The following is a 27,485-nucleotide window of genomic DNA, read 5'->3' as shown; positions in this document are numbered from 1 at the left end:
TGAGTGGTTTTTCTATATTCACAAGTGTATAATCTTAGTCCCAAACCACTTTTTTTGTTTTTTGCCTTAATCTGTGTTACAAAAGTATATTTATGGGGTGATGAGAATGTTCTGATGTTAGATTGTGGTGATGGTTAAACAACTCTGAATATGCTAAAACCCTTAAATTATACACATCAAAGGGGTGAATTTTATGGCATATGAATTATCCCAATAAAGCTGTTTTTTAAAAAAGGGAAGAAGAATATTTAAACCAATATTGACCTTTAAAATTCAAATCCTGGGCAGAATCAGAATCTGAAAGATGCTGTCCTAGAGTCTCCTGAGCTGGCTTTAGAAGCTCACTGTTGCACTGTCTCTCCTGCCTTTTCTGCCCTGTCTTGTCTGGTCTCATCTGTGAACACCAAAGCTCCAGCTTGCTCTTGTTTCACTTGTAAATTCACATAAATACTCATGGTGATTATAAAATCACATTTTTTAAAAATGTGAAGACAGGCTGCCTGTGGGATGCTAAATGATTCTAGTTCCTGCCTAATTCAAAGCTCACTGATGCTGAAACTTGGTGATAGCTGGTGGCAGGGAGTGGAGGGTGTGGTTGGTATTGAGTCCCTGTGTGTGAGGTAGGTGGCTGCTGTGCACCTCTGAATTTGAGATGGTTGGAGCAATGAAGAAAGTCTTAAATCCAACATTTTAATATTACTTTTAAAGTAATTTTACTTCAAAATTACTTTTTACTCACTTTAAGAGTGGTACATGCTTATTGCAGAATATTTACAATTGTGTTCTTAGTTTTAGGTTGATCATCAAGGCATATTAGAAATGGATGTTCCTCAGCACTGTCATATACCTTGAACTGGGTTAGAACTCAGTAATCCTCCTTTTTAACAAGCCCTCCAGATAGTTCATATGCATGTTAAACTTTTAGAAGCACTCAAGTCTAATATACACAAAAATATATAAAAAAGGAAAAAAATTGAAAACATTTGTAATTTCCTCTTTTAAAATTTACCACTTTCGGGGCTAATTCATTATAGCATTTTATCCCCCCTGTGTATGTGTCTGTCAGTTTTTATGTGTTGATTGTATTAATATTGTATTTAATACTTTTGTACCAGTTTTTATCCCCTGCTTAACATTATATCCTGAGCATTTTCCCATGTCATTAAATACTCTCCAGAAACATGATAGTTAAACATTTGATTTTTCGTCCATTTTACTGTCTCTCATTTTAAAAAGCTCACACCAGACCAGGATAAAGGCATAGAGCAAGTGACTATCTTGTTTCTTCCTGAACCCCTGTTTTGTAAATTAGCAGGTAGGTCCCAGCTTGGCGAGATTCATTTAGTTTTTCTTTTGCAGGTGGGTAAATTTGAAAAGGAATGTAATTTGGGTGTCTCCTTAGTTTTATATGCAGATAATTTAATGGCCAACTCATAACTTATAGACAGTTCTGTGAAATTTATTAGTGTGAAATTTCTAGAAAATGTTCCATTTTACTTTCGCCCTAAAGTATGTTGTAAACCAGTCTTGTCTGCATCTGGACCTATCCCTGCTTTTTATATCAGGCTAAAGTCATCTCTGGCAACTTCCTGTTTCTTCTATAGTTAGTGGGCCTTTTGTGCTTAATTCTAACTTAGATTATTAATCATTAAGAGGTAATTTTTAAAAATATTTTAAACATCTGAACTTATGTCCAAGATGGAGGTGTAGGTAGATACACTTTGCTTCCTCGCACAACCAAAAGAAGGAAAACAACAAATTTAAAAACAAAAAATAACCAGAACTGCCAGACAATCAAACTGTACGGAAGTCTGACAGCCAAGAAGCTAAAGAAGAAACATCCATCCAGACCGGTAAAAGGGGCAGAGACAGGCCACTGGGGTGGAGAGGAAGCACAGCAAGGGGGTGACTGGAGGACCAGGAGGGCAAGGCAGTGACTGGCAGACTAGGCAGTCCCACATTTGCATGCGGATAAACTGGAGTAACAGCTGGGGACCGAGATAGACCACACAATCCAGGGTTCCAGTGCGGGAAAAGAAAGCCTCACAACCTCTGGATGTAAAAACTTGTGAAGATTGCAGCAGCAGGAGAAACTCCCAGGCTCACAGGAAAGTCTGTTGGAGAGACCCATGGGGTCCTAGAATGTACACAAATTCACCCACCTGAGAGTCAACACTAGAAGGGCCCACTTTGCTTGCGTGTAGTGGGGGAAGTGACTGAAAGCCAGACAAGAGCTGAGCATGTGGCATTGTTCCCTCTTGGACCCTTTCCACACAGCCAGCATCACAACTCAGCAACTTGGGTTGCCCCGCCCTAGCGAATACCTAAGGCTCTACCCTGACCAACATAACAGGCACACTGAGACAAAGAAATATGGCCCAAATGAAAGATCAAAGGTCCAAAGATAGAACTAAGCGATGAACAGATAACCAACCTATCAGATGCACAGTTCAAAACCCTGGTAATCTGGATGCTCCCTGCAATTCAACATCAAATCATAGGCGTGCCAGAGGAGAAAAAGAAGACCAAGGAACTGAAAACTTATTTGAAACAATAATAAAGGAGAACTTTCCCAATCTGGCCAAAGAAATTGACTTCCAGGAGATCCAGGAAGCTCAGAGAGTCCCAAAGAAGTTGGACCTAGGGAAGCACATGCCAAGGCACATCGTAATTACGTTACCCAAGATTAAAGATAAGGAGAGAATCTTAAAAGCAACAAGAGAAAAGGAGTAGGAGGAAGTAAAACTACCATTGTTTGCAGATGACATGATAGTGTACGTAGAAAATCCTGTAGACTCCACCAAAAAACTACTCAATCTAATAAGTGAATTTGGCAAAACAGCAGGATACAAGTCAATATTCAGAATCAAAGGCATTTTTGTACACCAGCAATGAAATAGAAGAAGAAGAAATCAGAAAAAAATACCATTCAATATAGCAAGAAGAAAAATAAAGTACCTAGGAATAAATTTAACCAAGGAGGTAAAAGACCTGTATGTAGAAAACTATACAACAGTGAAGAAAGAAATTAAGGAAGACACAAATAAATGGAAGCATATACCATGTTCATGGAAAAAAAAAAAAGGAGAGCGTTACCTACAAAGGAGTTCCCATAAGACTATCAGCTGATTTCTCAAAAGAAATCTTGTAGGCAAGAAGGGGCTGGCAAGAAGTATTCAAAGTCATGAAAGGCAAGGACCTACATCCAAGATTACTCTGTCCAGCAAAGATATCATTTAGAATGGAAGGGCAGGTGAAGTGCTTCCCAGATAAGGTCAAGCTAAAGGAGTTCATCATCACCAAGCCATTATTATATGAAACGTTAAAGAGACTTATCTAAAAAAAAGAAGATCAAAAACTATGAAACTAAGATCAAAAACTATGAACAGTAAAATGGGAGGGGGAGGGGAAAGAATGGGGGGAAAAGGTACAGGGAATAAACAGCATAAGTAGTAGGTACAAAATAGGCAGGGGGAGGTTAAGAATAGTATAGGAAATGGAGAAGCCAAAGAACTTATATGTACAACCCATGGACATGAACTAAGGGGGGAGGGAATGCTGGGAGTTGGGGGCGGTGTAGGGCAGAGGGGAATAAAGGGGAGAAAAAAAATGGGACAACTGTATAATCAATAAAAAAAATTAAATAAAGCCCTTAAAATATTTTAAACATCTTTATTGTTATATGTTTTATTGTGTGTGCAATTTAACAGATGTCAACTATAAAATGACCTCATCGGTTCACTTTCTTTAAACAGCAATCATCATGATTACAGTGTTTATCAATCTAAATACCTTTCAAGTTTTAGATCACTACTTTGTAGCAAAAGATGTACCAATCAGAAATAAACTTAGTTATATGCAAAATACATAAAAAGAGATAACCCTAAATTTCCTACATCTTGATTATTCTGGGTATGGTCAATTATGAAGTTTCATGAAAAAAATACATGTCATTTTATGTTTTGGTTTTTTTTCCTGGCTAAACTTTAGGAGTAATTTGCTTGCAGAGAATATTGAACTGTCTTCCTTCTTTGTCAGATGCCAGAGATGCAGAGCAGTTGAGCAAGAACAAGGTGACACATATCCTATCTGTCCACGACAGTGCGAGGCCGATGTTAGAGGTAAGAGAGCTGCATGCTGTGGGGTGCCTAGGATGGTAGTGTTAGTTTTGGGTCAGGCCAGACTTACACCCATGCCCTGTTTGTGGAAGATGGGAGGGGATGTGGTTTTTCTGACTGTACTCCTACTGCATTGCCAGCTTGGCTTTCTTGGCTATTTGACAAAGAATAAGCTGACGCTGCATTTATTTCCCTTTGTATTTTAAGGATATTTTAAACCCATTTCATTCCTTTCAAAAGTATCTCCAGTTTTAGAATCCAGGTTGCTCATTTCCTGATTTTTCTTTTTACATTTAAGTTCAGTTATGTACCATTTACATTTGGTAATAAAAGACAATGGGAAATAAATTGTCACTGGAGATTTTCCAAGGCCTCTCTGGTACAGAGACTATCAGTGTAAATAGCTGTTGTGTTTTTGGTTTTCAAGTAAGCAAGGTGTATCTGCCTGTACACTAATTTGAAAAACATCTTCTTTATTACCATAAAGGATGGCTTGAGCTGTTGGCCACGAGCAAAATCTGTTTTTCCATTAGGCTTGATAGAGCCCAGGTTATCTCTTTTTATAAAACAATGCATGTGTAGTTTTAATGCATATTGCATTTTTCTATTTTAGGGTTAGGTGTTGGAGAGAATGGAGTGACTTGTTCTGAAAGAAATAAACCTAGTTCAAGCTATTTTCATTTAAATTCATATTATTCAAGAATAGATAATATATTTTTATTTTAAATCTATTTTCCTTAGCCATTGGAGCTTCCAGATGGCCGTAAGTGTAAAACAAATGAAGACATGGAATGATAAGTGATTCTATTAGATGTTATAACACCAGAGAGCCATAGGTGGTAAATAAAGCTTGGTTCATTTCTCCAGGTCTGTGAGCTTGTACTTCCTTCTGGTGTTTTAGTTCATGTTTTTTTGTTAAGGTGCTATAATTTGTGTTGCAGGAAGATTTTATTGAAAACCACAGCAACAATAATAGCATATCATTTTTTAGAGTGTAACAGTTTTTTTGAAGTTAGCTACTCCATTTTTTCATCTATGAATGGCAGTTTATATCTAAAACATAGCCAAGCCATGGCCACAATGATAAGACAAACTTAAGTTGGTCATGATTGATTTCCTCTTAAATCATAACATGAGGCTTGAGGTTTCCTTTATTTTAATAAATGACGTAAATGTCCTTCCTGCCCTCACCCTCGAGCCTTCCTCCCAGCATCATTCTGCATTTAGAGGAGCATGTTGTCATGTATGAACATGGCCCTTCGATCTGTTCACAGTGTAACTCCTCTCTAAATATAAGATCTTCAAGTATTAGAAATAAAAAGCTCCTGTCCTTATCAGTCCAACCTCCTCATTTTACACACCAGGAAACAAAGGGCTAGAAAGTAAAACAGATGGGACTGTAACCCAGTATAGAGACCACTGTTTGTGTAAAACCCTTAGAACTTTGGACAAACTGTATTCCATCAATGATATACTACCTATTTGTTTTTATTCCCTCTGTATCTCAGTCTATAAGGACAGATTATGCCTTCAAAAAAGAAAGAGAAACTTAGTACCTTCACGGGATGGCTCTTAATTTCGCAACATCCTGTTGTAGTCTTCTGGTGCTATTATACCTCAGCTTGATAAAAGTACTTTCCAGTTACTTCATATTTATGAAGGGTTAGACTACTGTTTCATAGCATAATACAATTTAATATCACCTCTCCTATTGTATTCATTTTTAACTTCACAAGTAACTTATGAATACATTCTTATAAAAAGTTAAAACAATAGCTTCTCTGATATAACAACGGGGGGAAACTGAGACACCAGAAGTTTCTGAACAGACATGCTCACGTTAAGTTACTGGAATAGAGGAGACTCACCAGGCACAGACCAAATGTTTCAGACGTTGGTTTAGCCTCCGTCTCATGCATGTAGGCAGTCTTCTGTCTTAAATTTCAAAATCAGTTCCAGAAGCCATGGTCTTACCCAGCCAGTGGTCAAGGGTGTTAGTGGTTTAGAGTAAGCAGGGAAATAACAGGTGGATTTTATTCTTCAAGCAGCTCCATGTTATGCTGGCCTTGGTCCCTAGAGGGAAATAAGGGCAGGGCAGGGGTAAAGGTGAGAGGGCAGACTGCATGCAGAGCTGAGCACCTATCTTGAGTTGGTCCCCAGCCTGGTGAGAGACCCTAATAAAGAGTGGAAGGATAAAGAATGAGAAGAGAACTGGAACCTGCTTCTTTTTCTAAGAGCTTCAAAACTATGTGTGTTTGTCTTATGACCCCTAACTTACTCTGGGTAGCCCTAGCCTGAGGCTGGGCTGGAAGAAGGAGGTAGTTACTACCTAAAATTGAAAGCTTTCAGTTGTGTCACTTCCATGCGGGAGTTCTGTGAGTCCTGATGTCGTGAAGCTATCTATGTCTTGGGCAGTATGCTGTAGGTACTTTGGATCATTTCCAACAAGCATCTGAATGGGTTTAAAAGCACTGGGTGCTTGGCATCAATTAGCAAGGGATTTTAGAATTTTTAGGTCTGCTCTTATTGTGATGGAAGCTAAGGGAGAGCAGGAAGTCATATTGTTCAGTGTGGTTTCTAAAACAGAGGTCATAGGTCAGGGGCTCAGAAGATTCTCAAAGGATGGCTGTCAAACAGTAGGCCTAGAATGTGATGCTTTGCAAAAAAAATAAATAAGTGTAGGGACTTTAACAGCCCTCTGGAAGATTTACAGTTGTGTTGACAAAATTAAGGTTTTCAAGTTATGCATTGAAAACACACATATACCAGTCTTTCTGAGCAAGGAACCAGTTTATCTATGGAGCTGTATTCTGCTGAATTCTGGGTCATGGGGACCCAGATTAAGGGGGACCCTGCAAAGGGGCCTGCTGCCCTTTGGAGTCTAGGGTGAGTCTCCTGATTGGGTGCTTCTTCAGAGAAATGCTTGTACACCTGATAAGCTGAGGGGAGTAGTGTCAAGGAGGTGATACCAAGCCTGATCTTGTTACCAACTGAGGCTTCCTTGGGATGAATTTTTGTGACATCCTGGTATAGTTGGTAGGCAGAATGGGAGATTACACATTGTGCCTTTTACATCATCTTAGGTGTAATCTGTTATAACACCTAGCCAGTAATGACACTCTAAAGTGCAACCACCATGAAAGGCCTCATGAATATGTTGAAGACATCTTTACTTATTATACATTTATTGATTTTATTTAGGAAATACTTTAAGGAACTTAGTTGATTTTAGTTGGGTTAGATCTGATATTCCATTATTTGGGTAATATCTGGAAGAGTTTTCCAACACGGCATTAGCAGGGTCTCACTCTCTTTCCAGCCACCTGATAGAAGAAAAGGAAAGACACTGTTTTCGGGCTTCTGGAGTGGCTGGACCTTGCCTCTGGCTATGGAGTAGAGCCAGGTTGTCTTTGATGCTTCTTTGATGGATGAGATAGGAATACTTTATCCTCTGAACCCTGAAGTGAGATGGTCAGCGAAGGGAAAAAGACCTCAGTTATTCTCTCTTCCAAAGAATATTTGAGCAGTAGATCTTTTGGAATGAAGACTCTTCTTAGAAAATTGGTAGAAACTTGGGGACCTTCATACTCATGTGAGCCAGCCCTAAGCTGACACAAGAGATTCTGAAGAACTTTGACTTCATTTTTATGTCAGCTGAACAGGGTCCAAGAGATTACCTTTTTGACTCTATCACTGTGTGCACAAGGAAGAATGAAGTTCAGAGACATGAAGGGGCTTGCTCTCGACCCAGTAGCTGGTGTATGGCTTTATAGAAACCTGGGTCTTCTATCTCAGGTCAGAGATTTTCCTCAGAGTGTCTCACTGCTTGGGTTCTCTAAAACAGCAGTCCCCAACCTTTTTGGCACCAGGGACCAGCTTCATGGGAGAAAATTTTTCCAAGGACCAGGGGGCTATCAGGGGACTGGTTTCGGAATGACTCAAGTGCATTATATTCAAGCTCACCTCCTGCTGTGCAGCCCAGTTCCTAACAGGCCCGGACTTGTACTGGTCCACAGCATGAAGATTGGGGTCCCCTGCTCTAACAGCCTGACTGATGCCCTTAATTTTGCTAACAGTGTTAGTGAATATTGCCATATCAGTGTATGAAAGTGTGTGTTTCCCCAGACCATCACCAACGCAGAATTTTATTCTTCTCTACTTTTTATGAGCATTATTTTTGTTTTTCACTTGCCTCACATGCCTTCCTTGCACTGTTGAGTCTCTTGTCCAGACATTTCTTCCCTTTGAGTATGGGGAGTTAATGACATTTATTTTTTGAGCTTCTACTACATGCCAAGCCCCACAGTGTAGGTGCTGGAGTTAACGGAAGTAAATCACAATATCTGCCCTGACAAAGCCCTTAGAGTATAAACAATATAGCATTATGGTTATTTTCTAAGTATTAATAATAATTACAGTAAGTGAAAAAAGAGCTCTGGTGCAGGGCAGGCCCCTGGCACTAGGAATCAAGTAGGAACATAGGCTGTGGGAGCTCTGAAGACAAGGTCCCTCTTTTGCCATGTGGCTCTGAAGGCATTTGCAGTGAACAGTCATGTGACTAGCTTTTTGGAAAGGACTGGAAATTTCGGAAATCTAGTTCATGGTATTCCAGCCAGAAGAGGCTAGTGCAGAGTGGCAAAACATAACTTCTTCTTGTGGGACCGGGGCTCCACAAGTTCACACCACTCTCATTCAATCCTCCCAGAACTCTGTGAGCCCAGCAAGGCACATGGCATTGTCCTCGTCCCTTCACAGCATAATTAGCCCTGACAAGCTGCTCAGATCACCTGCTAGCAGGCAGCAGAGCCAGGAGGGAAACATCATTGCCACATACATAATTTCAGTGGGAATTAAGCCCAGGCCTGTAAATATAACATATCAGTGGGAAAAACCCTCCATATGTTTCTATGTTTAGGTCTTGGTTGGAAAGTTGCTTGCATTTGGTCAAAAGTGTTTTCTTATTTCTGAGCTGTGTCTTTAGCGCCTATTGATTGCTTCAGCTCTGAGGTGGGTAAAAATTCCTGTCATGAAGATGGTGCTTTTTCAAATCAGAAACCTCATATTGTTTATAGGTGCTGAGGAAGTAATATTGAATAATGAAAGGTTTCTCCCTTCCCTTGAAAAAAGAAACAGAACTCTGTCTTTCTAATGTGAAAAATTTCAGTTTGTTTCATTTTTCATTCTGGGTCTTTCACCAGAACACCTGCAGAAAACAAAACTATTTTTCACTATTAACAAAAATGCTTTAAAAACTATTTGCTGGGCTAGTAACCCAAAGAATTTTAATTTTTAAATAATACATATTTTAGGATGAAATGTAAAAAATATTGAACCAGAGCATTGTTTGTATACATAATAGGTTTTTTAGCTTGAATTCAGCTTGGATATTCTTTCTATTTTAAGTTGCAACTTTTATATTCTGAACCATTTAAGTTGTAGCTTTCTTGTTATCATTTTTTAAGAATGAGATGACTTCATAGGCAGGCATTTGTTCCTTGTGATTTTGTTTTATAGCTCTTTTAACACTAAAGACATTCTTTTTTGAGGCATCCAGGCTCAAAATTTAATTTTGAGAGTTTTGTTTGTAGTTGGCCAGTTCTCCTGGTTCTGACACTTACTGTTATCTACATATTTGTTCTGCTTTTTTCATTTACCCATTTATTTATGAGGAAACTCACCAAGGTAAGATGTTCAGTCTCTCCAGCTGGTGGTGCTGAGACACTGAGGGGGCTCCTAGAAGGACCTCATTCCCCTGCTACATGTCTCTCTGGTGACCAACCCCATTTCTCTCCAAGTTTTTTTGGCTTCCCAAATGTAAAACCAGAACCAAGCTTTTAGATGGCATTGGAAGTATAAGAAACTATGCTTCTTTGTGCACTTTTTTCTCCCATCCTTTCTTGCTTGGCCAAATACTACCCTCTCCCAAAGCTCAGCTCCACTCTCCTTCTTCTGAGGACACTCCCAGGGCCCTCCAATCTCAGGGCTTCTTCCCTTTTTTCTATAATATTTATGTTTGTACTCTTTGCTGGGTTGTGAACTGTGTGTGCTCTCTGACAGCTCTTTAGTATATCAACAGGCTTCTTTAACCTCTGTTTGATGATCTAGCTCTTCACTGCCTCTGCCCAGGCTCCTGAGCTGGTCTAGGCCTGCTGCCAGCAGGTGCTACATTTGGGGTTCTGTGCTCTCCTGCAGCACTCAGCCTGGTCTGCTACACTGGGGCCCCTCTTTAGATGCTTGCTGAGAGTGAGAGCCTCATGCATTTTCAACTCCATTCCAAAGTGAGAAATCATGCCATTGGTGATTTGTGGCTCATTGGTGTGGAGGTGAGGGTTAAAAGAAGAGATGTGCCAAGAATGGTTTGTTAATTACAAGTAATCTGTGAAGCCAGAGGGTCTGGTTAAGTCACCGCAGCTTCATTATGTGGATTTTGTGTGCAGTTCCTCACTTGTAAGCCTTGACAGTTATAGAGGCCCTGTTTTATAGAGGCCCTGTAAGCTTTGACAGTTATAGGCCCAGTTGTGGCCTATAGTTCAGGATTATCTCTTGCTAAGTTATTATAGCCAAGAATCCCCTGTGAAACTTCTATGACTTTCGGACTGATCACTTGAGAGCCCTTCAGCTACCTTCGGTTTGCATTAGGAGCTTGGTTCTACAAGGACAATCCATGAAAGACATAGCCAGTGAGTAATGATTTAAAAGATTTGCCACAGACAAGACTGTATGCTCAAGGTAGGGGCAGAGTTGGTTGAAATGTTGTCTGAGATTTCAGGGAGGTTATAGCCAGATCATGAACTGCTGAGAGTACATTCAAGGCACAGGGGCACATATTCTGGGTCATGATGGAGAGTCTCATTGCCTGCGATCCTCCTCTGGTAGCCACTCAGTCAGACTGCAGGGCCTCACCCAGCTGCACCTTTCTCTGTGGTAACCACATCAGTCCTCAGCCCTCAGGACCCCTGGTTTCATCCTGTCCATGACCAAGTCACAGGAGCTATAGGCCACATTTCTCCTGGCACAAGAAGGATAATTGCTCAGAGCCACATCTTGACTCGTACACAGGTGTATGGGCAAGGATATTCACTGCAGCACTGTTTGTAACTAAAAAAAAAAGTGGAGCCAACCCATGTATTCAACAGAAGGGACTGGTCAGGTGTGATACATCCATATTAAAAAATGCTCTGCAGCAATTCAAAGAGAAGAGGAAGGTTTATATGTGTGTACAGAAAAAGATTGTTAAGCAAAAGAAATAAGTTGTAGAATAATATCTATAATACGATGTCATGCAAGTAAAATTAAGTATCAATTATACATTTCTGCTCTACATACAAAAATGTGTAAATGCACACCTAAGGGTTTTAAAGGACCATATCAAACTCCTAAGAATGATAAAAAGAAGTAGTATACGAAGAGGGTGGAAAGGATGAGTTTCACTTTTTTCTCTGTATTTATTTTATATAATGGAAGTATGTTCATTGTATCTCTCTGAATGAAGAAAGGTGGGGAAGGAAGATAGGCAGGCAGGTGGCCATACTCTTGGTGTCATCATAGTGGCAGGTAGATTGCATTTGGGTGTTCAGGCTTGGCTGGAGTAGTTTCTATGTTTGGTAACAATGGTTCCCATGGATTCAGGTGTGAATGTGTGACAACAGACAAGCTACATTCCTGTTGTTCATGGTCAGGCAGTACAAAGCATTCATTTCAGTCATCTCAACCTTTAAAGGGAGAAGATGACCCAAGACAGACTTCAAATGTATACATTTTATTTTCATATCAGCTATGCTCTACTGCTACTTGATTGTTTCAGTCAAATGAGTTTGTGACCTTTTTTTAGGATTCATATTTCCCCTAGTTACATAGCTTGAAACATTGGGCAAGATTTCCTATTTGAATTGGCCATTGTTTCCAATGTAGATAATTTCAGTTACTTTACTGGCATCACAAAAAACACCATACTATCAAATCACTAATGAGGTACAGGACTTTTGAAAACAAGTCATTGTTTGACCTGGAATGGTTTTCAGATTGACATTTGTTTCCAGTGAGCCTCAGTCATTTTCACCTCTCTAGGAAATTCTCTTTGATGCCGCCCAAAAATCAGTGGTACCTACTATACCAAAGGCTTGCAGCAGCTTTTATGTGTTGAGGTAAATTTGTTTGAAGCCAACCTCAGACTTAAATAGAAATGACTCAAATAGAAATGATTATGGTAGGTATCGAAAACTGTCTAGTAATTGCTCTTTCTCAAATCAAGCTGAATCTGAGTTCCTTGTGTGTGGGCAGTCAAGTGCATAGAATGCAGCTCCATCTGGCTGCTGACCTTTCTGTGGCAAGCTCACTTGCAGTTGGGTTCTAAAGCCAAAATTGCGACATGAACAGACTCGAAGGGGCTTGAAATCTTCTAGTACTTTTTGACTCTAGAGAGGAATTATTCTTTCTGTCTTTAAATGAAAGAGATCTGGGTTAACCTTCCTGTTGCTTGGCTTTCTAGAGCCCCCTGTACTTCAGCTGTGGGACTTCTCTTTAGTACTCACACTTACCAGTCCCCATATAGCTTCCTGAAAGAGTTCCTGAAAACACTTTCCAGACTTTTTCTCTAAGTCATGTCCCAGTTTCTAGAACGTGTTCTGCTTAGCCCCCGCTCTGGTCCCACCTCTCCTGATGCCTCTGTGTGGTCAAGCACCAAGCATATTGTGTGCCAAGTGCTATGTTCCCAGAATGGGCTTGCCTGGTTTGCATCCCTCCCGGCCTCAGTAGAGAATATGCCAGTGGCAAGACCTTCCAGGATTTCCAAATTCAGGTCCCAGGAGCAGCATGCAGCACATGGTCTCCTACCTGTGCTGCAGCTGGAGTGATGATACATATCAACACAACAGCACCTAGATTACCGGGAAGTGCTGAAGTGCATGGCGTAGATGGTATGGTAGATGCTCTATCTGTTCATACAAGAGCCTCATGCCCCTGAGCTGGGGAGCTTAGTAAAGAGGGGTGCTGAGACAACCTTGTAGGACTAAGATGGTTTGGTTCAGTGGGGAGCTGTGTCTCAGTAGGAAGAGCCCTTCCAGGCTGGTTAGGAAGCGGGGAATAAGCCCAAAGCCACCGGAGATGTATGGAGGACAACTGCTTATAGAGTGAAGAAGGTGGTCAGCCTGGTGGGATGAAGATGGTGCTGTCTTCGGTTCTCCTTTTAGCTAAATAATGGAGTTATTCCTTCAGATTCAGCAAATGTTCATTGTTGCAGAGATTGGGGATAAACTACAAAGAAAAGTAAGATGGGGCCCAGCATTAAGAAGGGACAGGCACAGAAATCCTTACAACAGTGCAGAGTTGCAATACATACCAGAGGTAAGGATCCCTGGGGCACCCAGGAGAAAATGACTAGCCCTGCCAGGTCAGCCAGGCTTTGCCAAGGAGCTGACAGTTTGGTGTCATCCTAAATAATTACAAAGATTTGCTAAGTAGTAATGGTGAGGAGGAACAGTTGAAGTGGGAGTGGACATCTAAGTAAGAAAGCACACATGCAAGGGCACTGGACATGCAGAGGCAAGGTGTGTTCCAGGACTCATGAAGGGCTCAGTGGAGCAGGTTTGTAGGAGGTTAGGCTGGAAAAACAGGGTCAGAGCAGATTAGGAAGGGTTTTATATGTCAAGTCTCATCTTTATCTTGTGTGAAACAGAGACGTAGCAAAGATTTTTGAACAAAATCAGGTGACACATTCATATTTCTTTTTGAGGATTTTGACTAGTGAAAGACATGGAATGAGAGAGATTGCTATCAAGGAAGCTGTTAGGAAGCTCTTGCAGTAACCCTGGTCAGAAGTGAGGAGAGTTTGAACTGGGATACTGGGAAGTAGGGTTTTTTCGTAAAGTCATTTCTACAAAGTGACACAGTAAGATTGAAAATCATAGGATGGAAAAAGAGTCTTCCGCACACATCAACCAAAAGAAACATGGCATAGCAATAGTCTTATCAGATAAATAGAATTGAAAGCAAAAGAAAAGAATATAATTGGAAAAGAATATAACAGTTCATCAAGAGTTGTGAACTTGTGGGTATCTTATAAAACAGCTTCAAAATATAGAAAGACATTTCTCAATTGGAATGAATAGGAATTGCTTACTGGTTAGACATGGGGAGTGAAGCAGGGGAGAAGTTCAGGGTACCTGAGGTTATAGCTTGAGGAACTGCAAGGACAGCTCACCACCAATGGATGTGAGAGTTCCAGGAGGCAGAGATGGAGTTGAGAACAGACCAAGTTCAGTTCTGGGTGAGGTGCTCATGTGATATTCCCAGTTCGACAGAAATGCATGTACAGGGCTCAGGAGAAAGATCTAGACTGGAGATGAAGATTTCAGCATCATCAGCTAAACCACTGGAGTTGAATAAAATCGTGCAAGAAAATGCTATGACACCATGAGTAGGAGGCTGGCAGATGAACAGAATCCCGAGAGGGTGGAAGCAACTGGCTTTAAGTGGTGGTGTAACATTCAAAGCATGTAAACACACGATCCCATTAGTTACTGCATGTTGTGAGGTGGATACATCGTAATTATTATTCCTAAGGCCACACCCCTTGATGGGTTCTAGTTAGTCTCAATTCTTTGAGCACAGCCCTTGGGGTTTTCTGCAGGGTCACCCCAGGGTACAGAGGGTGTGGAGAACAGGAGCTCCGGGCAGATATTCTGCAGTTCTTTGGCCATTGATCCTTAACAAGAAAGCTCTCATGGGTGGCCATGTTAGGTTCTGGGGACACTAGATGGGGCAGAGTAAGTTTCACTGGAGCACATCTGGAAAGTTTTCGTAGGAGATGCAGTTTTGCCAACGAGTTTAAAAGGTAAAGAACAGTTTAAAGGAAAGAGCCTATGGAGAGCAATGTGTTTCTGGTTCCAGGTCAGGGCAGCAAAGCATGTGATTACAGAACAGCAGGAACCCTGAGTATCTTGGTAGTGATGGCATGCCAGGGGATGTTTAGCCCAGGAGGGCTGGATTGGTGGCAGACTTCTTGGGTGAAGGTCTTTCCATCTGCAATCAAATGTTTGAGAAGTTACAAGTGATTGGTTGGTTGGTTGGTTGGTTGGTTGGTTGGTTGGTTGGTTAAGAACCAAAGCAGAGTTAATGGCTCTATCAGTGCCGTCATTGTTTTTAGCCATAAGAAAACTAATGACTTAAATGTAGCCTGGTTCAGTGAAGTCTGGTTTAAGCAAATTTTCCATTTTCAGGTGCTGATAATAATTCATTGCTGGTAGGGACTGCAGGTGGACCTTGTGCCTGCCACACCTGCAAGGGAAGTGGTCCAGCCTGATTTGAAAAGCCTGAGAATGAAGCAACAGCATCTAGCTAGTGTCATCACTTGGACACAGGCTAAGTGAACAGGTTGTGTCCACACTGCTTTTTGAAGTGCTTTCCCCTCTCTGTAGTCTTACTCTTGGGATGTTTTTGGAGACCTTTGCTTGTGTGCTGGGGCAGAGTTTGGTGTTGAACCCCAAATTTGAATTGAGAAATTACTTCTCTCCTTTCAGTTATCACCACAACTAGAATGGATGCTAGATTTCAGCATTCATTATTGAGTGGGGCATCTTCAGAAAACAAAGGGCATGCAAGGTGACAGTTCAGGCCAGCCACGCCATAGCTGTTTACAGTACAGGGAGGAGGGGAAGTATGTGCATCTGAGTCTGAGTTATATCCCCTTCCTTTGAGGGCCAATGTGTGGACATGCTTATTTGCTTCTCAGATTTTTCCCCAACTAAAGGGAGATAATCTGTAGGTCTTTTTCAGCAAGAAACACAGCCACCTTCCAGAGAAAGGAGGCTGCCATTGGACCATCTCTTTATCATTTTCATGCTTGCAACTTTCCTGACATTGTATGATCATGGGGTAAGGCATCTCAAGCCCAGACCTTGGCTTTAGCCTTCTGGTTTCGGAAACTTTTCCTAAGCAGAATGTCTTAGAGATCATTTCCAAGTGCACGGGCCTTTAGAGCAAGCAGTCAGGGCCCAGCAGTGGTGAGACCAGTCTGACTTGAATATACGTATATAATGAAATACATTGTCACAGAGACCAGTCCCACAGTACCCAAGCAGAAGGCAGTTCCAAATCTACTGTGAATGATTGCTAATTTAAACTACATTATAGGACACCCTACATCAATGCCCTAAAGAAAAAGTAAATCTCATAGCTAACAAAGTAAGAATTCCATTTTCAAGCATTTGATTTTTTAAAAATGTTCTTTTAAACCTTTTTTGGCAGAATCCTCTCCTGTTGCTGCTCCTGCTTCACAATGGCATTGTGGTTGAATGGTTTCCACCAGTCATTTTGAGGCCCCGCTGACCCCAGTGAGAGACCTCTGGCCTCCTTGGTGGCCCATGTTCTATCTCTCTCCTTGCGAGTTCCCTTCACACAGGCTCTCACCAGAGCGGCTTGGGACTTCCTTCTGTGCCCAGTGCAAGAGGATGCAGCTGTCAGAGTAAAAATAACCCATTGGATTGCTTTCCATGGCAGCCGTGGGGCAGAGAGGGTCTGGTGAAGGGCAGCCACTTTGCAAGAAGGACTTGGAACACTGCCCAGCCAATACTTAAAGCAGAGCAAGGAAAATGGTCCTCTTCCCTGTTGTGTTTGGGAAACAGAACACCTCACACCTGCTGTATGTGACTGTATCATGAAACATAGAAATTTAGTGCAATTTCTAATAACCCATAGTCACCTGCATTGTAGAGGGATGTTCTTCCTTGTATTCAAGAGAAATGGGAGAGTTACTGTTCTCTGCTTTATGTAACCCTTCCTGTGGAGCTCTCATGCTGGCCTTTACCACGTCCTTCCTTCACATGTTGTTTGCCTGGCCATGTAGGACTGGCCAGCTCTCTCGGGCAGTTCTCTGCTCCATGTAAGTGTTTGCTTCATTCTCAAAACCACTTCTAGGTCCTGATCCCACATGGAAGACATGACATGAGGCCCAAGGGATTATGAATGTTATTTAGAAAAATCTTCTTAAGTGCTATGGATTATGTCTAAGCCTGAAGACCAGTGACAATCTACAAAGTTGATAACTCACTCTGCAGTAGATTTATAATGCTATCATAAGTAATAGGGTCTGATACCTCACGTGTTTAGTAATCTATGAAAGAGACTACAAGCAATGTTTCAAGCAAGGTTATGTTGCTCCCTGAGTAGAGAGCTATATTTAAGAAGGCAAACAGTCACCTTGCCAAGAAGGTGAGGATGGCTCTGGCAGGTGTACACTTGTCCAGGCCTCAGAGTCAAACTCTCTGCACTTGTTCTCCAGACTCATCTGCTGTCAGCATTCTGTAGTCTGGTTTCTGCAATGCCATGTTTGCCATCAAGGTAGAGCCACAGACAAGAAACTTGCCTTCTACAATTTATTTAGCACCTACCTACTGCACTTAATATATTGCATCTAATTTCCTTATTTAAAATGTTTTTTTATTACAAGGAAATTCCTCTATCTCTTTCTCTTGCAGAGTAAGGAAGAAAACTGAGCACAACTAATGGTTGCATATTGCAATTCAAAAAGGCAGTGTGCTAGATCAGATATTTAAACATAGAGAAAAAATATGATACACAAAAATGACTCCCAAGTTATCAAAATGACTTTGTGAAATATCACTGTAGACCAGGGCTTGGCCCACTGTTTTTATCCGGGGTCAGATAGTAAACATATTGGGCTCTTGGGGCCCTAAGGTTTCTGTGGTGGTACTTTGTTGTCCCTGTAATGCGAAAGGAACTCGAGACAATATGTCAATGAGCAGATGTGGCTGTGTTCCAATAAACACAGGCTTCAATTTGGCAACTCTTGTCTTCATGGCCAGGTGGGTGGGACCATAACTGGGATAGACCTTGCTGACTGCACCAGCATCTTCTAGGAGCCTGTGTTGGGTCTAGAACTTGGGGCCATTTAGTCCACAATTTAATGCAATTCCTGAAAATTTCTGAGCATTTTGCCTGCCTTCACCTTGGTTGTAATTTTCCGCTGTTAGTGAGACCAGTCACAGTATCCTGCTGAAACCATGTAGAACATGTGGAGAACTAAAGATGGACTTTGAGACCACTTGCACCTGGCCTGCCTGCCTGCAGGCACTGGACCATGACTCTGGAGCCAACTGTTGGTGCTGCAACCCAGCCTGGGAACAGTATTCTAAGAGCACATTGGATTGGTAGCCATACGCTTAAAATTGTAAAAGTGATCTCCCTTCCCATATTCCTTCCTTTACTTCACAATATTTATCGATGATCTTTGGAGAGATGCTAGGATACTGAAAGAAAGATGACTAAGATAGGATCTAAGCAGCCTAATGGGAAGACTGACCATTCACAAGCAATTACTGTCCTCTGTGCTGGGTCCCTAGTGCCTTCGTGCTAACTTAGTGTTGTGTTGTATGTGATGAGGGCATTTAGAACAAGGAGCTAGAGTCAGTCTGAGGGGAGAGAGATGAGGTCAGGGAAGGTTCTGTGCCCAGGCTGGTGGTCACCTCAGGGGAGGTTTTACTGAGGAAGTTCTGGGAAAAGTGCTGAAGGAGTAGGATATTCTGGAGAGAAGAATCCACAGGAAACCTGCGGGGGGTGGGGGGGTGGGCAGGAAAGTACAAGACACTTGGGGAGACTCTCAAGCAGGCCAGAATACCAAGAGTCTGGTGAGCTGGGGGAAGTCGCAGGAAGAGAGCATGAAGGTGAGGTTAGGAGGTAAGCTGTGGACATGAGTTAAAAGACTCTGCAGAGAGTCTTCTTTACTTACAGATAGGAAGGACCTGCTGAATTTTCTTTTAGCAGCCAAGATATATGACCAAATGAAATTGTACCTTTTTATGTTTTATAAGGGGTATCTGTAGGATGCTCTTGAAATTTCTGCTGGTAATTTCTCCTGATAATTCCTGAGCATCTGTTTTCATTCACAGTAATTTTTATATGGTCATTTGGCATGAACATTTATTAAGTAATACTGTGCAATTCCTTGGTTTGGAGACATTGCTGAAACTGGCCCTGCTTTCATGAGTCACATTGAATATATCAGCAAGTCCTCAGACAGAACTGAAATCACAGAAGAGGGCTTTCGGTGGTGGGTTTGAGCTGGCGTGAACATCCCTCACTGTCTTCCCATAACCCACCCTTGTTGGCTCAAGGAAATCTGATGCACTGACTATGCCCACTTTAGCCTTTCATTGAAATAGCCTGAGCAAAAATAAGCATTTGGGTCCTCATTTGTTGATCTGACAAGTCAAATGTATGTCATTTTTTGACTAACCTGAAAGAAGCCAACAGGTGTTAGAGGTTTTTCATTTGCATTTTTTCTCACAAAATCAAATCAAGAGCTAAATCTTGTCTCTCCACTCTGACCTTACCACCCCTCCGCACCCCATTAAGCACCACAGAGTTCTTGGAAGTTGTTATTTGTAGTAGCGTTTCCTAAATTTAGCTGGTGCAGGAAGAATCAGTGGCAAATAGGTACCTTAGGAAAATTCATCTTTAGTTCAGAACGTAGACTTGAAACATGAATTATGTAGTACAACTGAAGAACTGTGTTTATCCTCTGTGGTCATTTTCTATAATTATTTGATTGAGATTTTTGTTACAATACAAATAGTTAAAAGGAGAGATGACCAAGAATCTCACCCCCTGGACCTTATCTGTTTTTGCTTTTTATGCTAACTTCTAGTTTTTAGTCCACAGACCTATATAAATTTTTACAGATATAATCTTACTATGGATATACTTTAGCATTCTGCTTTTTCCCTTTAAAATGCTGTTGGCTATGTAAAAATCCTTAAATTTACAAATAATAATCAAAATGTATGTGCCAGGTGCCAAAATCGGCCTCCACACACGTAAACTGTGTGGAAATTTTCATATGCTTTCTCTGGAGTGTCACATTCTGTGAAGAGGGGGCTTGATAAAGGGGACTAAGCTAGTCAAACGTAGCATCTGCATCCGAAAGCAGACTCAAGTCAGTGATTCCCATTTCTTGGGTCTTTAAGAGCTTGGCCAGCCCTGGCCAACATGGCTCAGTTGGTTCGAGTGTTGTCCTGTAAACTAAAGGTTCTGGGTTCGATTCCTGGTCAGGGCACATACCTACGTTGTGGGTTTGATCCCCGGTGCCCGATCCTAGAATAAACAGGAGGCAACCAGTCGATACTTCTCTCTCGCATCAATGTTTTCCTTTCTCTTTTCCTCTCCCTTTCTCTTTTCCTCTCCCTTTCTCTCTCTCTCTAGAAGCAATGAAAATAATGTCCTTAGGCAAAGGATAAAAAAAGAAGTGTGACCAGCCTAATTTTTTCAGGGTCAGATTAACTTTAGGTTTATATAAAAGTGCAGGAGTAGTCAAATTCATACAGACAGAAAATAGAAAGGGTGTTACCAGGAGTGGGGGAGGGAGAATGCAGAGTCAGTGCTTAATTCATACAGAATTTCCATTTGGAAAGATGAAAAAACTAGGGGGATGGATGATGAAGATGTAAATGTGAATATACTTAATACTGTATACTTAAAAATGACTAAAATGCTATGAATATTTTATACATGTGTTATGTATATTTTACCATAATAAAATGAAATGCATAGACTGTTTTTTTTCCTCAAGAGGGAAAGACTTTTGTTTGTTGTAATAATACACTTATCCTAGGGTTAATACATTCTAAGACCCCCATTGGATGCCTGAAACCATGGATAGCACTAAATCCTATATTTTTATATGTATACATATATATGTGCGTATGTGTGTATATATACACATACATATAGAGTCCAGTAGAAGTAAGGCCTGCTTAAGTGTGGTTCGTAGGGTGAGATTATGAGTGTAATAATTTATAGTTTTAATATGAACATTTCACCTAAAAATGTCATATGGTGTGATATTGCCATGTTACAGAATTGCATGCTTATGATTTTGTAATAAAAAGGGGACATTATTTGTGCCAGATCCTGTATATAAAATGTTTTGTCCTATACATACATACATACTTTATGGCTTCTCCTTGACTTATTCAAATTGCCAGTATTGCTCTCTTGTACTTTGGGGCCATTATTAAGTAAAATAAGGGCAACTTGAACATAAGCGCTGCGATACCATGACAGTAGATCTAATAATCCAGATGGCTACCAAGTGACTAACGAGTAGGGAACATCTAAAGCATGGTGCTGGATAAAGGGATCGTTCTCACCCCAGGTGGTATGGAGTGGGACAGTGCAAGATTTCATCATACAACTCAGAAGGGCGCGCAATTTAAAGCTTATGATTTGTTTATTTCTGGAATCATCCATTTAATATTTTCGGACTGTGGTTGACCGCAGGTAACTGAAACCATGTAAAGCAAAACCTCAGATAAGGAGGGACTAATGTGTAAGCTGTGGTCTTGCTTCTGGTCAGGTGTGGGACAGTTCTAATTTAAATTTGTTTTAATTTTATGTTTCTTTTTTGAGAGTATTGTGAAATTAGCTCTTAATAGGATCCCCACTTTATTTTGCTCAACTTGCTAACGGGGGGAATTAGATGATCAGTGTTAATGAGTTCTTTGTTTGGAAACTGCAAAGTCCAATTGAGCATACCACCCTGATATCTCATAAATGTGATTGTCAAAGAAAAAAATATTTTTTTAAGAGGACCTCTCCTGTGTACACACCCATGTTGCTACTGGTACTTGATGGGATAAGATGAAAAGCCAAGATTTTTAAACATATCAGTTTTATTAGCAGCTAAAATAATTCTTCCATTGCTTGATTTCTTGATTCTGGCTCTTTAGCAAACTCCCTCTCCTTTTACGTGTACTTTCTACAAGGTTTTGATTAGTCTTTGCAGAGAATATAATTATATTCTATAATTGGTGTTTTTTAGCTTTCTTGGAAGAGAGAACAGATTCTGAAGGGCTTTATTTTTCTTTTGAAAAGTAGAATGTCAACTAGGTTCTTCAGATGACTCTTACAATGCTTCAGAAAAAAAGGGAAAAAAAAAACAGTGATTTTTAGAAATTGTACTTGAAACAAGCGAGAGTTTAATCTCTTAACTAGTCCTGAAATCAGAATCTTCCCCCTACTTTTAAGTAGTTGACTATATACCATTTCAGGTGTATTCTTTAGTTTCAGGCCCAAAGAAGGGCCAAAACTTACTTTTGGTGGTTACTGTGCTTGTTGAAACAGAAAACTGAACAGTACTAGAATTTTTGAGAATGTGCACTTAGAAAGCTCTAACCTTTTCTTCAAGAAGAGCCACTGGGATACTTTCTAAACTCTCTTCTCAGCCAAGTGATGTCTATTGTTTCTTTCAAAACCCAATACAAAAACTGCATCCAAACACCTTTACTTGGAAGATCTCACATAACTCTTACTTTTCTGTATTTTCCTAAGTTTTTCCACATCATGTCATACTAATTGATGTGTTGCTTGGTATTATAAATATTCAGTGTGTATGTGGTCCATGTAAATAAGAGGCTTTTCCATAATTCTCTGCCTTTTTTTTCCCCTCTGGGTCCCATCTTATCAGTATTGGTACCATTCTCTGGACATGTTAGGCCATTTAAATTGCCATGTAGTCAAAAGAAGTTAGCTACTCTTTCTTTTCCTTCATAGAAGTCATGACAGTCTCAAAGCATAGATTGATTGATTGATTGGTTGGTTGGTTGATTTCTGTATTTCAATGTAATCTTAGGCCAGCTGTCTAAACTGAAAATCTGTAACTTGAAATTTATTAGCTCCATAAAATTTTAATATTAATTGGTTTTCCACCATTCACTTTTTTGAAACATAATGGAAATCACTGAATTTTTATTTATTTAGAATTTTATTTTAAAAAGAAGATAATCAATTTTAGTTTTATGGATTCTTTTATTAGAGATAATATGAAGTAATAAATACTGCAAATGCTATACAAATGGAAACACTGCTGCTATTTTTATAACTTACTAATTTTTCAGATTGTTCTAGAATGTCCATGTTCTTTTGTTTTACTTTAAGTTTACTATACTTCCTATATTTAGGAAGTATAACACATAGACACATAGACATCCTGTCACTTATCTCTGTCTCTATAAACCTCACACTAGAGAATGGTCTTTTGCTCAGGTCCAATTAAATGAAAAATCAATTCCACATCACATTAAAACATGCAGAGCCCAATCTATTACTACTAGGATAACTTTACATTTTAAGTTCATCCAGATTTCTTGTAGCAGTGAGGTCCTTCATGCTGCCAGCACCCTTTCTGCTTTCTGAATTAGTAATTAACTGCCATGAGTTGTACACATGTGCAGGCATCTGAAGTCTTTTTTCAGGTACCTTATGTTCTACAGTCTGTGGCCTCCATGATTGATACGTTTTGTGCTTTGTTAATGACTAAGCCAAGATAAATAGATGTGCTTGGGCGGCAAGCAGCTGAAAATATTTGACAGTTTTGACTCCTTTCTTCACTGCATTTGCATGTTTGTTCCCTTATTGTAGATCACAGTGAGATGCTTCTTAGCACGTCCCATTGGAGGAGACAGGCAGAAACTGATAACTAGAACATCTGTGCAGTGTGCCCTTCGCACAGCATGACCAGAAGTCCCCCCTCATTTGTGTGGTCACCAGGATAAGGCATGGGCACTTAACAATATTTTTCTTCCCTTGCATTATTCTTATAGTGTGGTCTTCGTGTTAATTGTTTTTCACCTTGTTCTTAGCATTCAACAGACATTTAGTGAGTGCCTACCTACAATGGCCAGATACCATTCCAGGGAAGGTTATTGTATCTTTGAGAGAACATGATATTACCTTACATTTTATATTTTCTCTGTCCTGCTTTAACAGTAGGGGATCCCCAAACTTGTGGCTGGGAGCTAATTTGCTCCCCCTTAGAAGCTTCACAGATGGGAAGCAGTAGATGCCACTTGCCAATCCCAGCTAGTGAAGGTGAGGAGCACGCCACAGACCAGAGTTGCCTCCTCGCCCTCTGTAGCTCAGGAAGGGAGGGATCCCCTTTGCCATTTTTCTAGTTTGCTCCTGTCTTGTGGTACTGGCCTCCTTTCCTTTTGAGCATCAGGCAACACAAAGGGGGATGAGACCCCATTTGGGGTCACACTGACGCCTAAAGGATGCACAATGCTTTCTAACCATACTGTTTGCATTATTGTGAATGCTTCTTAGTAAACTAAGAGTTTTTTAGCTTCCCCTTCTGGCCATTCTCTTTCTTTTCTTCATTTTTTTCCTTTCCTCCCAATATATGGGCTGTGCTGACTTTAGATTCTGCTAGAATTAAGTGGCTGTCAATCAGCATGTGTGACAGGCAGGCATTTTCAGTCTGTCTTAGAGAGGATCCACCTCAGTGTCGTTTACTAATTTATGTTGCTCAGACTTATGATCACAATGGAAGGGAAGGTGGAAACCTGAAAATCCTCCTGTCCTTCTGGAAGTACTGTTCTGAAAGAGGGTGGAGGAAGTATCTGGGAGTAAAGAATTACACAAGCTTCTGGGCTTGATCCATGGCCAGCTCTCATTTAAGAGTAAAAGAAAAAAGTGAATGATTTGCATGGTGAATGTATGAAATGATCAGTGTATGTATCTACCACAAGCCTGTTTGGCCTCTGTGGAGGGGTGGAGTGAAATGACTTTTTTTTACAGTATAATGTTTTTTTTCCATATTCTTTCCCTTTAAATCACTGCTCTAATCCCCGTCTGAGTTGGAGGAGCTAGAGAACTCTAGACAACTGCCTCAATACTTCCAGTAGAACAGAGCACCCAGAGTTCAGGAAAACAAGGAGAGAGGCAGAAGGGGGGCAATTGAGGATGACAAAGCGAAACTTGAAAGAGGAAGACTCTGCTGCTTCACTTTCTTCTTCTAGTAGCTGATCCTCAATTTTTATCCTTGGTATATTAAAGCCTATGTGATCTCATGTGAAGTGTTGCTACCTGGTTGAGCAATGGTAAAACACATCTTCTTCAAGACCCAAAGGAGCCTTTGTTAGGAGATGTAATGATTGACTCAAAACTAATATATATATATATTAGTTTTATATGTGTGTGTGTGTGTGTGTGTGTGTGTGTGTACACAGGAACTAAGTAAGGAAAAAAAATTTTTTTCTGGCTCTCATAATGGCAGGAGACAGGAAGGGGAATTGTACCATGGTGTCTTCATTTCAGACAACAGATTTTACTCTGAGCCAGTTTCAACTCAGAGGGGTTTGTTGAGAGCTTATAGTTTCCTCAATGGAGCTACAGAAACAGGATTTCAGCTGAAGTTCCAGGAACAAAACCCAGACCACGGTATACAGCTGGTCCAGTGAGGTTTGCTGCCACCTCTGCCACTATCTGCACTTGCCAAGCAGGTGCTCTTTACCCATCTTACTCTTACCATGTCCTATTTCCATATCTGCCTGCTGTAGGTGTGTCAGATGATGAAGCCCCATCCTGAGTCTGCACCCTAGTAGCAAATGAAGTTGAATAATGTAGTTTGTGTGGATTCTTTATTGGCAGTGGGGTTCACAATGTGGGGGAGCATCAAAACATGGAGTCGTGACAGGGTTTGGGGCAGCCACAAATTTAGATATTCCTTACAAGACTACCTTAGGAAGTACAGCACAGATATGCCTAATGACAGGAGTTAATAGTAAAATTTTAGTGATCAACTGCCAAATTTTCGAATAATTCTAGAAGATATATTATTTTATGACTTTATCTGCTGAGGGACCTACGGTTGTCTCCACCACTATTCTACATGTTTGTCCTTTTATTCTCTTAGTTTGGCTGTAGTTCTAGTTTATGATGTGCTCCCGCACACACAGTTATCATCCATGATGTGGTGGCAAGATTCTGAGATTAGGCTACCAAGAGAGGAGGGGTTAAAAAACAGTTCACCTAAGTCTTCATGAAGCCTTATTCTTTTGCAAAGTTTGCTGAGATTTCTGGATTTTGTATTTTTACTTGATATTGAAGACTTTTTAAACTATAAGTCCTTGTGAAGAAGAAACAGGTTTTTAATAAAACTCAAATTTAGTATGATTTTTGTACAGCATGAATTTACATAAACATTTTCATAGATTTTTATAGGGAACTCTATGAAGTTTTTTTTTTTTTTCAAACTGTCCATTTTTTTAAAGAAAACAAGAACATAGTAGTTTAGTAAATAAATGTCTAATTTTCTGGAAAGGAAGCAAAATTCACATCCTCTTCAATGTGTAGAAGTCCCAAGTGCATCAGTGAAATTGTAATTCTCCTCACACTAAAATCGTTGTTACCATGTTAAGGTTTTTACTAACTGGATCCTAAATGAAAAAAATTAAAAATGTGGTATATGTAAACAAGCCTCTGAGGTGGTAGTTTTGAAACTTGTTAACACTTACTGGAAAGGAATTTCACTTTTTGATGTATCCTGTCTATTAAAGCTGTTTCCAAACTGGAGCATGAATATTTGTACACATGGTCATGGAAAATAACCAGGAACCTTAATTAAAGAGTTTTTCTCCAGTTCCTTGGCAACAAAAGATGAGTGAAAAACTTCTCCTTTTTATTTTTTATTTTTTTTTGACCTGAGTAAATAGTTCCTTTAAACATTTTTCTATACTGGGTATCATCTTTTTATTTTATTTTTTATCATTCTACAGGGGGTTAAATACCTGTGCATTCCAGCAGCGGACTCACCATCTCAAAACCTGTAAGTTGTTTGGTTTTTTTTTGTTACTATAAATGAATAAATTACTATTCATTTATATTATTATATTATAAATGAATAAAGGACTATAAAGTTAAAAAAGTAAAGGAGAGTGAAGCCATTGGAGCCAATGGGACTCTTGCTGCCATGCACAGCTGCTGCCTTACAGGAGAGACCGTGAGGCCCACTGACGTTTGTGCTGCCAAGGTGGGCAGAACCGTAGCTGGAAGAATGCTTCTTGCTTGCAGGCCCTTTTGCTCTACACTAACTGATGGGATGTCTGTAAGAAGGGTCTAATTTTTAGAAAGAATACCTCAAACAAAACCTTTGGCATGATCATCCTTTTTCTAGAAGCAAACTCTTAAAGAAGCTGTTAGGTTTTGTCCAAAGCAGCACTGTCCAATAGAAATAGAATATGAGCAACAAATGCAGGTCATACATGTAATTTTAAATTTTCTAGGAGGCACATTTGAAAAAGTAAAAAGGAGCTACATGGCAATAATTTTAGTAATATGTTTTGTTTAACCCCATATATCCAAAATACTATCATTTCAACCGTGTGCTCAATTTTTTTTTAAATGAGATATCTTACATCCCTTTTCTCATGCTCAGTCTTCAGAATCAGATTGGGTATTTTCACTCTGAGAGCACACCTCAGTTTGGATCAGCTTTATTTCAAGTACTCAACAGCCACATGTGGCCAGGGACCACTCTGTGGAACAGCATACTTCTAAAGTCTGTCTGAGTTGGAG

General features: G+C 40.3%; 1 protein-coding gene across 2 annotated transcripts in view; it reads left to right on the top strand.

The window, feature by feature from the left end:
• DUSP22 (dual specificity phosphatase 22) overlaps nt 1-27,485 on the top strand; it is a 65,328-nt gene that overhangs the window by 23,425 nt on the left and 14,418 nt on the right. For both annotated transcript variants that reach the window (XM_054591992.1, XM_054591990.1), the window contains exons 3-4: nt 4,039-4,121; nt 26,687-26,736. In XM_054591992.1, coding sequence (XP_054447967.1) covers nt 4,039-4,121; nt 26,687-26,736 — 133 coding nt within the window. The remainder of the gene's footprint in view (nt 1-4,038; nt 4,122-26,686; nt 26,737-27,485) is intronic.

The sequence above is a fragment of the Pteronotus mesoamericanus genome, unplaced genomic scaffold, assembly GCF_021234165.1.
Source record: "Pteronotus mesoamericanus isolate MK-2021 breed Mesoamerican mustached bat unplaced genomic scaffold, CSHL_Meso_final scaffold_31, whole genome shotgun sequence".
NCBI lineage: Eukaryota > Metazoa > Chordata > Mammalia > Chiroptera > Mormoopidae > Pteronotus > Pteronotus mesoamericanus.
Note: the sequence above shows the minus strand (reverse complement) of the source record. Positions and strands in the feature narration are given on the sequence as shown.